The sequence below is a fragment of the Bombyx mandarina genome, chromosome 04 (genome assembly GCF_030267445.1).
Source record: "Bombyx mandarina strain Sakado chromosome 04, ASM3026744v2".
In the NCBI taxonomy this organism is placed as follows: domain Eukaryota; kingdom Metazoa; phylum Arthropoda; class Insecta; order Lepidoptera; family Bombycidae; genus Bombyx; species Bombyx mandarina.
In genome coordinates, this window is record NC_143211.1 from 9321399 (window position 1) to 9335065 (window position 13667).

Sequence of the window (13667 nt, forward strand, 5' to 3'; positions counted from 1 at the left end):
GGCCCAGGTCGTCGTGTAGGTCAACGTTCCTCACGAACCACGGAGCCCCGACAGCTAACCTGCAAAAGCGGGATTGTAGGGATTGGAGGGTGTCTATGTGTGTGCGGGCCGCGTGAGCGAACACCACACTCGCGTAAGTCATGACCGGCCTTATGCAAGTTTTGTAAAGTGTCACCTTGTTCCGAAGGGACATTTTACTCCGCTTACAGATCATGGGGTAGAGTCTACCGAGAATAAACGCGGCACGGTCACGAACTGATTTTATATGCGGGCGGAATGTCATCGATGCATCCAGGGTAACGCCCAGGTACTTGACCTTCCTGGCCCAGGGTATGGGTTGTCTAAAGAGAGTAATCGGGGGTGTGAGATTCCTCCTCCTAATCCGGGAGGAAATCCGTGTGGAGCTTCCCCTCTGAAATAGCACCGCAGTTCTTTTCGCTGGGTTGATGTCTATGCGCCATTTTCGGAACCACTGTCCTAGGGCTAGGGCTGCGCTCTGAAGCTTCTTCGCGATTAGGGACTTATTTCTACTAGAATAGTAAACAGTCGTGTCGTCGGCGAATAAAGCTAAATGGGTCGGCGGCGACCGGGGAATATCGTTAACGAATAAGCTAAATAGGAGGGGTGAGAGGACAGAGCCTTGCGGGACTCCAGCTGTGAGAGGTCGTGGGGAGGAGCGGGTTCCCTTGACTCGATATCGAAAAGAGCGGTTCGACAAGAAGTCCCGTATGATGAGCACGAGACTATCCGGCACGCCCATGTTGAATAGTTTGAAAATCAAACCATTGTGCCAGACTTTGTCGAACGCTTTTGCGACGTCGAAGAAGAGAGCTCCCGTGTATAACGGTTTTGGTCGATTAAGCCCCACAAGAATGTGCTCCGTGAGGCGGTGCACCTGTTGAACGCATGAGTGATTTGTACGGAATCCGAATTGTTCATCGATGAGAATGTCCTTGGATGAGACGAAGTATCTGAGGCGTTTGTAGAGCAGACGCTCATACAGTTTGCCTAGAGACATGAGGAGGCTAATCGGGCGGTAGCTCGTCGGATGATTTTTTGGTTTACCGGGTTTATGTATGCCGATAACGTCCGCTTCTTTCCACACCGCGGGAAAGATACAGTTCGCCATAGCGGCATTGAAAATAGATGCCAACATCACGATGAGTTGGACGGGTAGAAGTTTAATAACGCGGTTGGATATACCGTCGGAACCGGGAGCCTTGCGAAGACGTAGGTCTTTGATCAAGTCTTTAACTTCCATCGGGGTGACGGGTGGTAACGCATCCGAGGGTGGCAAGGATACTCTGCGTTCTACCTCACTGTCTACCAATTCTACATGAACAGGGTCCACGGATTGAGTGCTGGGCGTGCACTGGGTTTGCAATGTATCGGCCAGCAGCTCTGCTTTTTCATCATCATCGAACGCCGCGAGTCGGCCTGAGGGGCCTACGAGGGGGGGCATAGTTACTACCGTATCCGATTTGAGAGTACGAGCTAAGCGGTAGTAAGACCTTTGGGAGGGCGCGAGTCCTTCTAAGAAATCAGACCATCTGGCATCTCGGACTTCGGCGATGCGAGACTTTACGTCGCGTTGTAAGGCACGCATTCGAATACGATTTTCCGCAGTAGGATACCTGTCGTAGGCGCGTATCGAGGCGTTCTTAGCTCTAAGGAGTTCCCTAATATCGTCGGACAATTTGAAGCGGTGAAGGAAGTCCTCCGCTACAACTTGTTTCGATGACCTATCTAATGTTGAGGTGATGTGTGACGTTAAGATGTCTATGGCTTCAGCGGTATCCTGAGGAGACGGGGTAGAGTCCGAGCTAAACGGGAGCGATGGTGGATCAGATTCAGCCAGGCTAATGCCCAGTGTGTGCCAATCCACCACAGTCCTCGCGACAGGAACGGAATCGGGAGCGCGACCGAGCTTCATAACGACGGGACGGTGGTCTGAATCTAACTCTGAAACGACTTCGATCGAATGTAAGCGCAGAGTTACGTTTTTTAATAACGCTATGTCGAGTATATCCGGGCGATGTGCGATATTTAGCGGGTAGTGAGTCGGGGTTAGCGGAGCGACGATATGGAAGGCCCGTTATAACTACTGAACCATGCATCCGATTGACTTGAAACTTGGTATCCATGTAGAAAATACATGTACTTAATGTTTTTTTTTTTTTTGTCAGGAGGAAATCGCCGGACTTCCGGCCTTCACTGGGGATGGAGGGCGGGGCATGTCGGAGTCGAACCGACTAAAACCTCCTGTCTCTCAACAACCAACGTCCAAATCTCGCATGAGACAAAACTCATGAAAAGGCAAAGGGGGGAAAGTGAAGCATTTAGTGCGGAGCACATCTCTCCCATCACCCTCCCCCTCGGGACGCCGGACTGGCGGTCGTCGGCGCCACGACCACCAGCCCTCTGGGTCGGCAGGCTATCCGAAGCCCGCCTAGATGGCGCCGGTTAGAATGGTCTATCCTACGGAATACCCCGCTGGGTCAGAACCAGCGTGGGTTGAGGATAGCCGGCCTTCCATCACCCGGATGCTCATGCATAAAACGCGTGCAGAGCAGCTTGCACGTCGTCTTCTTAGGCCCCCTTCGCCGGTCCCCAGGCCGACATGTGAGGGAGACCCGAAACACTTAGAGGGCCAGGGCTTGGGCGAGATCCGCCTCCCTGGCCCCCGCTCGACGGCGGCGGGCCTGTGCGTCTCTCACGCGCCCCGCCGCCTCCTTCTGCGAGATGGTGCACTCGCAGAAGTCGAGCATCGCCTTACACGACTCGTCGTCACCGAGCATCGATGCCACAACACTCGGCAACGACAAGTCGTTTCCTATTTTTGCGACGAGGACACGGCGCCACCCCTCCCATGCGGGGCAGGCGACGAGCGTGTGCTCCGCCGTGTCCAAGTCGCAACCACAATGGTGGCACTCTGCCGTCGGCTCGGCTCCGATCCGGTTCAGGAACTCACCGAAGCAACCATGCCCAGTGAGCACCTGCGTGAGCCGGAAAGTGAGGCGTCCTCTGTCACGATTCACCCAGTTCACAAGAACCGGGCGAATCGCCTCGACGGTCCTACGACCAGCCGAAGCATCGGCCAGCCGTCTGGACCATGACTCCAGCACGGACCGCCGAGATTGGGCGCTCCGCGCTCTGACCACACTGGGGTACTTAATGTATAGGCTAATATTTATATGAGTGTTGGACTCCCTAATAATAATGACAATAAAATTAAATAATAATATTAATTTTAAATGCCCAGGAAAGCGGACGAGTACCGCTAGTATTATATATAAATATCTTAAAATATAAAAATGTTTTGTTTGTTTATGCTTTATGCGTTCGTGTGTCGTTTAACCGATTGAATTGAAACATTGTGTACCTAGTTCTTGTTGCTTTCGAAGATAGATAAGAATACGGCCCACCTATTATGGTCACTGTAGATCCATTTCCAGCCTATGGTTTAAATGATGAGATATCTGAGTTTCTTTTTTTATTGTTTTGATGGGTGGACGAGCTCACAACCCACCTGGTGTTAAGTGATTACTGGAGCACATAGACATCTACAGCGTAAACGCGCCACCCATCCTGAAATATAAGTTCTAGAGTCTCAAGTATAATTACAACGGCTGCCCTACCCGTCAAACCGAAACGCATTACTGCTTCACGGCAGAAATAGGTAAGGCGGTGGTACCTACTCGCGCGGACTCACAAGAGGTCCTACCACCAGTAAATATAACGCGTAGGAGAGCCTGAACCCTGAACCGCTTGAGTTGGACTAAGCTCTGACTACCGGTATAACGCTGGTCGAAGGAGTTGAAGGAGAATCATATTCAGCAATACCTGAGACGGCTCTATTAGCAAAATACACTAAAAAAACAACAATTACTGACTTTACTGTTTTCAAATGACTGAACAGGATTATCAACAGCAATAGTATATATTGTAATATATAAAATAAATAACATTCAATTCCTTTTGTATAACTTTTCAAGAATCGATTGTGGAATAACCTTTGAACTCAAATAATTTAACAAAATGATATATCAATTGATACGTAATGAGCCAATAAAACTCTTACGGCACCATGCTGACAATGTAACAGCCCTCCAGGAAAGGTTATTAACCCACTCCTTTTTAGTATTGTAATTTAGTATTGACAGGCGTTCGTCCTATTACTGACATAAAATTGTAAAGGTCAATTTTATTTAAAAAAATCGAATTGTGAGTCGATTCTATTACAATAATTATAAAAATAAAATACATATTTTGTCACTGTTACATGTTTGTATTGGTAGGTTATAAAAGATATTTATAAAGATATAAATATTATATAACTTGGGGCATTTTCTTATAAATAAAAAACCTTTATTTTATTTAAAGAAAGACCTATAAAGTTGCCGATTTACGATATCGGCCATTAAAATTTGAAACCTAATCAATGTACATACAGCTGTCAAAAAATTCTAAATTTAAATAAGTTTTATTTAAAAAAAGTTGGGTTATATTTTAAAATTCAGTCATTTGTTTATTTATTGATTAGTGTTTTGGTTTTCACTGTATTTGTCTTTTACATTACAATGTACACGATAAAAATAGTTCCGCGAGTTCCGTCGCGGTAGCTATGCCGCAAAAACGGCTCACAATATTAATGACGTGTACGGAGTGAACACAACAATCGAACGCATGACTCGTTATTGGCTTGAACGCTTCCGACATGAAAATTTTGATCTAAAAATTAGTCCCGTGGTCGCCCAAAAACTAAAGTCACCAACGACGAATTAAAGGCGATAGTGAGCAGTGACGATACTCAATCTACCGCTCAGCTGTTCAGCAGCACCTTTCAACATTAGCATCAAAATCGTGCTGGTCTATTTGCGTCAAATTAGAAAATAAAAGATTAGTGGGTACCGCACAGACTGAAAGATCGCCAGCGCGACGAACACAGTGAGGTATGCCTAGCGCTTCTTACCAAGCACAGGAATGAAGGGATTTTGGGATGAAACATGCATTCTTTTTGCTAATCCTAAGTGATTATCATGTTGAATATACCCTGGTTCAACACCTTATCGAAGCCCAAACGAAAACTTACTACTAAAAAGTCACAATGACTGTTTGGTGGTCTAGTGCCGGTATGATTATGTTGGTATATGGTAGGTATACTATAATGGAGATATTTTGGTGGCCAGTGGCTTTTTATGATGACCTTGGTGTTGGTGATGTTCATGAATTAAAATACCCACTTATCTGCTATTGTTGGTAGTTTAAACAATACTTTAGGAAGCCTCCTGTGAATATTAGAAATAAAAAAGAAACCTCATCTAAAGGATGAACGCGTGCGACCTACGCATAAAGTCACGTGTAAACCAAAAAAGCTAACGAAAAACGTTACCAGTTAACAAAAAACTGAAGTATTTTTAGAAATAAGGAACGTAAATTAAACCGCCAAGCACATTGATTTAGTGTCAGACTACATCCTTGAATATTGAAGATTGATATTAATTTTAACGTACTCCAAACAAATTAATATAAAAATTGTTTTTTGTGACAGAGACAACATTCCCGCTCAATCCTCAACAATAACTTTCAACTCTTATGACTCATAAATTTATTAGCTGATTATGATTTATTCGCACGTATTATATCGAATTACATTATCCGCCAGATATTTTAGTTCATTTATATTAATCTTCGATTGGAAAAGGAAAGCCACGGACAAAGTGATTTGGAAGAAGCTGGAGGAGGCCTTTACCCGAGAAAGGGTTCCGATCAATGGTACAGAAGAACGATATCATTATGGATTGGAAATAAACGGGCTTTATTATTATTATTATTATATAAAATGCGACCCGTATTTTCTTCAATATATGTTATCCGTTTAAAATATGTAATTTCGTCCTTAAAATATTGTGTGTATTAAATAAAAATTTCGAAAAATTAAATAATCTCGATTAATCAAACTTTTTTTAAGAATCGTCCACTACACTCCGCTTAGATTTCTTGGAAAAAATATTATATTAATCTCATTCCCCTTTGTTGGAGGATTTCATTCCTTATATTCATCCATGGAAAGAAATCCAATTATATAGTCTGTCGTGAATATCACAGTCATGCTTCAATTTTCCAGCCAAAAGATTTATATTATTTGCAAGCCTATGTTTTAGCGAATGTTTTATTTTATTTCAAAGCCTCAATGAAGATAATATTCGTGACATCTAACAAGCTACGCTGAACATTTATTTGTCTGTTTAATTATTGTATTTCATTAAATTCACCTCTTCCTAACTCATGTACAAGTACTAATAACTCAAATACCTATTCGTCAACAGCAGATAAATCTTAATTAGTATTAATTGGAATGGTAGGCAGCGGCTTGGCTCTGCCCCTGGCATTGCTGACGTCCATGAGCCAGGTGACCACTTACCATCAGGGCCGTATGCTCGTCTGCCTACAAAGGCAATAAAAAAAACGTCACCGTAATTTACGTAATTTCATGTTAATTATAGATGATTTTTTTTTCGGACAGGGAGCCAACCATGAGGTTGCAAATCCCTGGGAATTATATACAGGTATATAGAGGTATAGATAGAAGATGTCTCTAGTCATCGTTAAATGAATAGTAACAACAAAAACATATAGGATGCTAGTACCTAATGGAAGGATTATACCTAAATAGTTCCTTTTTTTTTCGGACATAGAATCCAACCTCATGCATGCAGTATTAATATGCGCCTCTAGTGGGCGCCTGGCGTATGTGGGTTTTGACGGTCCGCAGATGTTTGAAGCGGATCGGGGGAATAAGGATATTTTGAACGCCCAACCCACCAAACGACTCCCCTAGCACTCTCTCACCACGACTGACAAGGCCGCCTCAACCGTGCCACTGTCGTTCCGGGATACCCCGCTAGGATACGCCGTAGACCGGGATGATATTATAGATGAAACGATTAACAGTTTTTTTTAAAGAATAGTTTATATTTGAATAAAAAACAAAAATTAACGTAAATACGTTATGAATAAAACTAGCAATCCAGGAGATTATGAATATTATAGATATTAGTACAGAACGGCTAGCCCACTGAGTTTCTCGGTGGATTTTCTCAAATGGGTCGCGTTTCCGGTGGTAGATTCTGCGAAGCACTGCTCTTGCTAGGACTAGTTTTTTATTTATTGCTTAGATGGGTGGACGAGCTCACAGCCCACCTGGTGCTAAGTGGTTACTGGAGCCCCTAGACATCTACAACGTAAATTCGCCACCCAACTTAAGATATAAGTTCTAAGGTCTCAGTATAGTTACAAAGTCTGCCCCACCCTTCAAACCGAAACATTATTGCTTCACGGCAGAAATAGGCGGGGTGGTGGTACCTACCCGTGCGGACTCACAAGAGGTGCTACCACCAGTAATTACGCAAATTATAATTTAGCGGGTTTGATTTTTATTACACGATGCTATTCCTTCACCTTGGAAGTCAAGCGTGAACATTTGTTGAGTACCGGTGCATCGCTGCATCGCTCGATGCATCGCTCAATGCATCGCTCAATACGAATGCACCGGAAGTCTTATCCTTTAGGCCACGTCGACTTCAAAAACGTCCTCAGGTTAGAACCCCGTGGGCTCACCTACGCGCCCGGTTACGCTGGCATAACACCCACCTAAGTAATTAAAAAAAAAAACACCCTAGGTTACCAGACTAGGTAGTAAAGCAAAAAAAACAGAATGGCATAAAGCAAACACATGCTTCAACTGAATCATTCAAAACTGGAAGTTTCCACTTATTGTTATGTTAGTCGTACTGTAATGTAAGAGTTTAAAATAATAACAGTTCGACAAATCAAATTGAATAGGTAACAATTTAACATTCACGGCAAAGCGTATGTTATTATTCAGATGTCATGTATTCAGACTTCTAGAGCTATGAACAAAACTTACTATCTAATTTGATGGCATGCAAAATACATATAACTATAGTTATGTATACTGTTTCTAAATAAGAATTTACCTTGATTAATCACAAATAACATTGCAGTATTGTAGTACATAGAAGTAGATAGTATTGATGATACTAACCTAGACATTTCGGTGATTGCTTTATTCTCTGAAGAATGTTTGAGATAATCCAATCAACTCGCTAAAGCTCATTCCGACTACTAGGCACCGTTGCGTTCATCTACGAATTTGGAAGGAACACCCTTCCTCGATCTTACTCCAGCACTATAAAATCTTAAATCAAGCGACTTTAAAAACTATATATTATATTAATTATATATTTTTTGGATTATTTGTATCATTGTACCAAACCATTAAAAAGAACCAAATGGAATATTAAATTAGTACCATAGAGAAAGTAAGAACTGCATGATGTTTTCCTAATTCACAAAAGAGCCTTCTTTAAAATACACAAATTAATTAATTGAGGAAGCATTAAAAATCCATAAAAGTAATGATCGTAAACGATTTCGTTGACGTCATTAAAATATTTTATAAAATCACACTTGATTGAATGAGACACAGATTTAATGTAGTTTTAAAAATAACTTTAAAGAGTAGACTTGTGCATTGCGGATGAATGGATCCAAAAAACAATATAGAAGATGTATCAAGTGAGTCGAGTGATAGTGAAGACGAAATGCGTTTGTTACATCGAGTGTATAGTAGAAGAAAACAGGTACTCACTTTTACTTTTTTATTGACCTTGAGGCACGTGTCTCATTGGTTGAAGACAGAATTATATTGTTAGGACGTTTACGCCACCTTTGAAACCGTGGTGCTCATCGACATCAGCATTGGCAAGGCTGCTTCATACCAGTGAAGACTCTTTTATAATTTAACTCAAGAATATACAGCCATTTAAGACCATGATTGAAAAACATTTTTACTATCAACCTACTGTGGATAAATCTGGGCGAATAAATCCGCCACCAATGTACGTCCCTTTTGCGACGGATCAGTTAATATTCCTAAATAGTTTCTATCTTATTTTTTCTCGGAAGTGTCGTAAAAGATACCTAAGGTGAAATCGGTCGGTGAAGAGGCGGTAGGATTAAAAAAAAGAATAGGTATTATACAATACATTTCTAATGACGTCTGTTTAGTAGTAACATATTATCAAATGCCGCATGTAGGATGCATGCCACAAGATTGAGCTCATAAGCCCATCTAATATAATAAAAGGAACTAAAAGTATATTAAGTTTATTTGCATATATTTAGAAATTTGCATAAAAAGTATAGTAGAATCCGATATGCCTGCATGTTGACGAAAAGTAAAAAATACAAAAAGGGATTAACTAAAATATAGCAAATAGAACGTAAATATAATACAGGCTTTATTTCTTTTTAATTGGATGCTAGAAAACAAGACGTCATTAAAAAACATGGTGCGTGTACTTATGTACGCGCGTAAGAAGTTATACTTTATTTTTATTAAATTTATTTCTTTTTTTTTATTTAAATTTTAATCAATTTGAAAAAAAATAGATTAAACAACACCCTCAAACACGCATATTGGACATCCCTTTTCTTGACATCGTATAAATTCGGCAATTCTCGGTACGGTTCGGAAAGTACACCTGCGGCTATATTCAAACTCGCCAAGTTACGTCGGTCGTATTGTAATGAGCGATTTAGTGGGCAACTTCATTCTGTTAATTTTGTGTCACGGTGCGCGCGCATCGTAAAATTTCACTCTCATCAATTTTTCATAACGCGCCTAAAGAAGTATAACTTAAAAAAATACTTTTATTTCGTTTTAAAGTTGACTGTTGAAGTTGCATGGCAAATAATATTATTAGTGCGAAATTAACTCTCTTTGTCTGTTAAGTTTTAACGCCCAAAACAATAAACCGACAATATTCCGTAAGTAGGTACTTTGAATCCAGAAACAGAATATAAGATAGGTACGTTTTATCCCACCCCAGTACACGGGTCTTCGACGATGTGATAAAGTCAATGCAGGCAAATCTGCGCGCGGAAGGCCATTCTAAAAATATAGCACTTAAATAAATTTTACATTATTATAAATCCTTTAAAAAGGCTTCCACGTAAAAAAATTATGCATACAAATGTTCATTTTTTTGAATGGGGGAATTATATAAAAAAAATACTATCTTGGTGATTACTGATCTCAATATAATGAATATTATTATAAAACAAACAAACTCAAACTTTTGGGCTTGACAAACTGTTCTAAAACTTACACAATTTTTTTGATGTACCTATGAAATTTTTGTTAAATACGCTTTGTAACTATTGTATAAAATTATTTATGTATAAGGAGAGAGCCACAAAAGTTATTATTTCCTTTTATTATATTATTAAGTTAAGACAAGTTTTCTCTTTATTTCAATGTACGATCAACAACCTCTATATTCACGAGAAACATAAACACAATGTACAGAGTCGTAACTTGACTGATATGAGGAAATTTACACCACTCAGCTGTGAAAAGACGGCCCTCGTCTCAATAAAACTCTTCCATATGCCATCCTAAAACTTCGCAGGAGTATCTAATATCATGCCTCCCGAGTGATAAAATTTCTCTTGAATAGATTCAGACCCAAACATAAATTTATAAACCCAGAGAGAGAAAATAACATTCGAAATAATTAATCGTGAAAATAATAATAAAATTATTCAGAAACATAAGTGTATTTAGGTTTCCATAGAGATTTTATTCAGCCCTTTGGTTCGGCAATACACTACATGGCTTGCGGTCTGGAATAAGAAAGCACTCCTTTCCTTGACTCTTAACAGCGCAGAAGTTGGCCTGCATCGCAACATATTAGCAATATCAAAGTTAACCATAGGCCAGTGTCCGGTTGAACAGTCCAAGCTACTTTACCAAGGCTCCAGTCATCTACGTGTTCACAGGACTCAGAGAGCCGAACCTCATTCGAACCTCATCATGACCGTGCCTACGAGGCACGCGGTGTATTTTTTGGTGGGTTTGGCGGTCTTCAGTTTTTAGGAGCACCGAGACCCAAGCATGTCCACCCGTGTCCCAGATATCGAGGGGCACGAGCCTTCTTTGTTGGACCTTCTGCTGACCACAGATCCGGCCGGATACAGTGTGGTGGTCGACGCTCCGCTTGGATCGTCTGATCACTGCCTTATTCGTGCTGCCGTTCCACTCTCTCGTCCTGATCGTCGAACGACGACCGGGTATCGAAGAGTTTGGCGGTATATGTCAGCAGATTGGGATGGATTGCGTGAATTTTACGCATCCTACCCATGGGGGCGGTTCTGCTTTTCCTCTGCTGATCCTGACGTCTGTGCGGACCGTCTTAAAGACGTGGTGCTCCAGGGGATGGAATTGTTTATTCCCTCCTCTGAAGTGCCCGTTGGGGGTCGCAGCAGACCCTGGTATAACAATGCCAGCAGGGATGCTGCACACCTCAAGCGGTCCGCATACGTGGCATGGGATAATGCCAGGAGACGTCAGGACCCTAACATCTCAGAGGAAAGGCGGAAATATAACGCCGCTTCCAGGTCCTACAAGAAGGTTATTGCCAAGGCGAAGTCGGAGCACGTTGCTAGAATTGGCGAACGACTGAAGAGCTATCCCTCTGGGAGCCGTGCTTTTTGGTCGCTCGCCAAAGCTGCAGAAGGAAACTTTTGCAGGTCTAGTCTCCCACCACTACGCAAGTCCGATGACAGTCTGGCCCATAGTGCGAAAGAGAAGGCTGACCTTCTGGTCAAACTCTTCGCCTCGAACTCGACTGTGGACGACGGGGGTGCCACACCACCGAACATCCTCCGGTGTGATAGTTCCCTGCCAGAGATCTGCTTTACACAGTGTGCAGTCAGGCGGGAACTCCGACTCCTGGACGTCCATAAGTCGAGCGGGCCAGACGGCATCCCTGCAGTGGTTCTGAAAACGTGCGCCCCTGAGCTGACGCCTGCGCTAACGCGTTTGTATCGCCTCTCTTATTGCACTAACAGGGTTCCGTCTTCATGGAAGACTGCCCACGTCCACCCTATCCCCAAGAAGGGTGACCGGTCGGACCCATCGAGCTATAGGCCTATCGCGATAACTTCCTTGCTTTCCAAGGTGATGGAGCGAATAATTAATATACAACTCCTGAAGTATCTGGAGGATCGCCAGCTGATCAGTGACCGACAGTACGGTTTCCGTCACGGTCGCTCAGCTGGCGATCTTCTTGTATACCTCACTCACAGGTGGGCTGAAGCCTTGGAAAGCAAGGGCGAGGCTCTTGCTGTGAGCCTTGATATCGCGAAGGCCTTCGACAGGGTCTGGCATAGGGCACTTCTATCGAAGTTACCATCTTACAGAATCCCCGAGGGTCTCTGCAAGTGGATCGCTAGCTTTTTGGATGGGCGGAGCATCACGGTCGTTGTAGACGGTGACTGTTCTGATACCATGACCATTAACGCTGGCGTTCCACAAGGTTCGGTGCTCTCCCCCACGCTTTTCATCCTGTATATCAATGACATGCTGTCTATTGATGGCATGCATTGCTATGCAGATGACAGCACGGGGGATGCGCGATATATCGGCCATCAGAGTCTCTCTCGGAGCGTGGTGCAAGAGAGACGATCAAAACTTGTGTCTGAAGTGGAGAACTCTCTGGGGCGAGTCTCCGAATGGGGTGAATTGAACTTGGTTCAATTCAACCCGATAAAGACACAAGTTTGCGCGTTCACTGCGAAGAAGGACCCCTTTGTCATGGCGCCGCAATTCCAAGGAGTATCCCTGCAACCTTCCGAGAGTATCGGGATACTTGGGGTCGACATTTCGAGCGATGTCCAGTTTCGGAGTCATTTGGAAGGCAAAGCCAAGTTGGCGTCCAAAATGCTGGGAGTCCTCAACAGAGCGAAGCGGTACTTCACGCCTGGACAAAGACTTTTGCTTTATAAAGCACAAGTCCGGCCTCGCATGGAGTACTGCTCCCATCTCTGGGCTGGGGCTCCCAAATACCAGCTTCTTCCATTTGACTCCATACAGAGGAGGGCCGTTCGGATTGTCGATAATCCCATTCTCTCGGATCGTTTGGAGCCTCTGGGTCTGCGGAGGGACTTCGGTTCCCTCTGTATTTTGTACCGTATGTTCCATGGGGAGTGCTCTGAGGAATTGTTCGAGATGATACCAGCATCTCGTTTTTACCATCGCACCGCCCGCCACCGGAGTAGAGTTCATCCATACTACCTGGAGCCACTGCGGTCATCCACAGTGCGTTTCCAGAGATCTTTTTTACCACGTACCATCCGGCTATGGAATGAGCTCCCCTCCACGGTGTTTCCCGAGCGCTATGACATGTCCTTCTTCAAACGAGGCTTGTGGAGAGTATTAAGCGGTAGGCAGCGGCTTGGCTCTGCCCCTGGCATTGCTGAAGTCCATGGGCGACGGTAACCACTCACCATCAGGTGGGCCGTATGCCCGTCTGCCTACAAAGGCAATAAAAAAAAAAAAAAAAATGTTTTAGGACCCTACTCACTAAACGACTTCCTTAACACTCTTACTGCCAGCGTCGGATCTCCGCCCGGGATCACAACCCAAGCAGAGTAGGTTCCCGCTGTCATCACAACGACCAGACTCGCGGGCCACCTCACGGATGCCCGACCGGCCGCTCGTCGAGGCAATCGTCGACGACCAACGACGCCAGTCTTCGCTTAATTATACTCTTCTCTATCTTAACCTCTCAGCCATC

At 43.4% G+C, this 13667-nt stretch overlaps 1 protein-coding gene and 1 long non-coding RNA gene across 3 annotated transcripts in view; both read left to right on the forward strand.

Moving 5' to 3' along the window:
• LOC114252875 (uncharacterized) overlaps nucleotides 1-13667 on the forward strand; it is a 55366-nt gene that overhangs the window by 17307 nt on the left and 24392 nt on the right. The window contains exon 1 of one of the 2 annotated variants that reach the window (XM_089740313.1): nucleotides 8495-8666. The exons of the other annotated variant lie outside the window; for it this stretch is intronic. Within the exon in view, the coding sequence (XP_089596439.1) occupies nucleotides 8568-8666 (99 nt within the window). The 5' untranslated portion in view covers nucleotides 8495-8567. Of the gene's footprint in view, nucleotides 1-8494; nucleotides 8667-13667 lie in introns of those variants that run through there. 2 annotated transcript variants of the gene reach the window in all.
• LOC149503123 (uncharacterized) overlaps nucleotides 6800-13667 on the forward strand; it is a 33997-nt gene continuing 27129 nt past the window's right edge. Inside the window, exon 1 of the long non-coding RNA XR_016325796.1 lies at nucleotides 6800-7388. This is a non-coding gene — a long non-coding RNA (uncharacterized LOC149503123). The remainder of the gene's footprint in view (nucleotides 7389-13667) is intronic.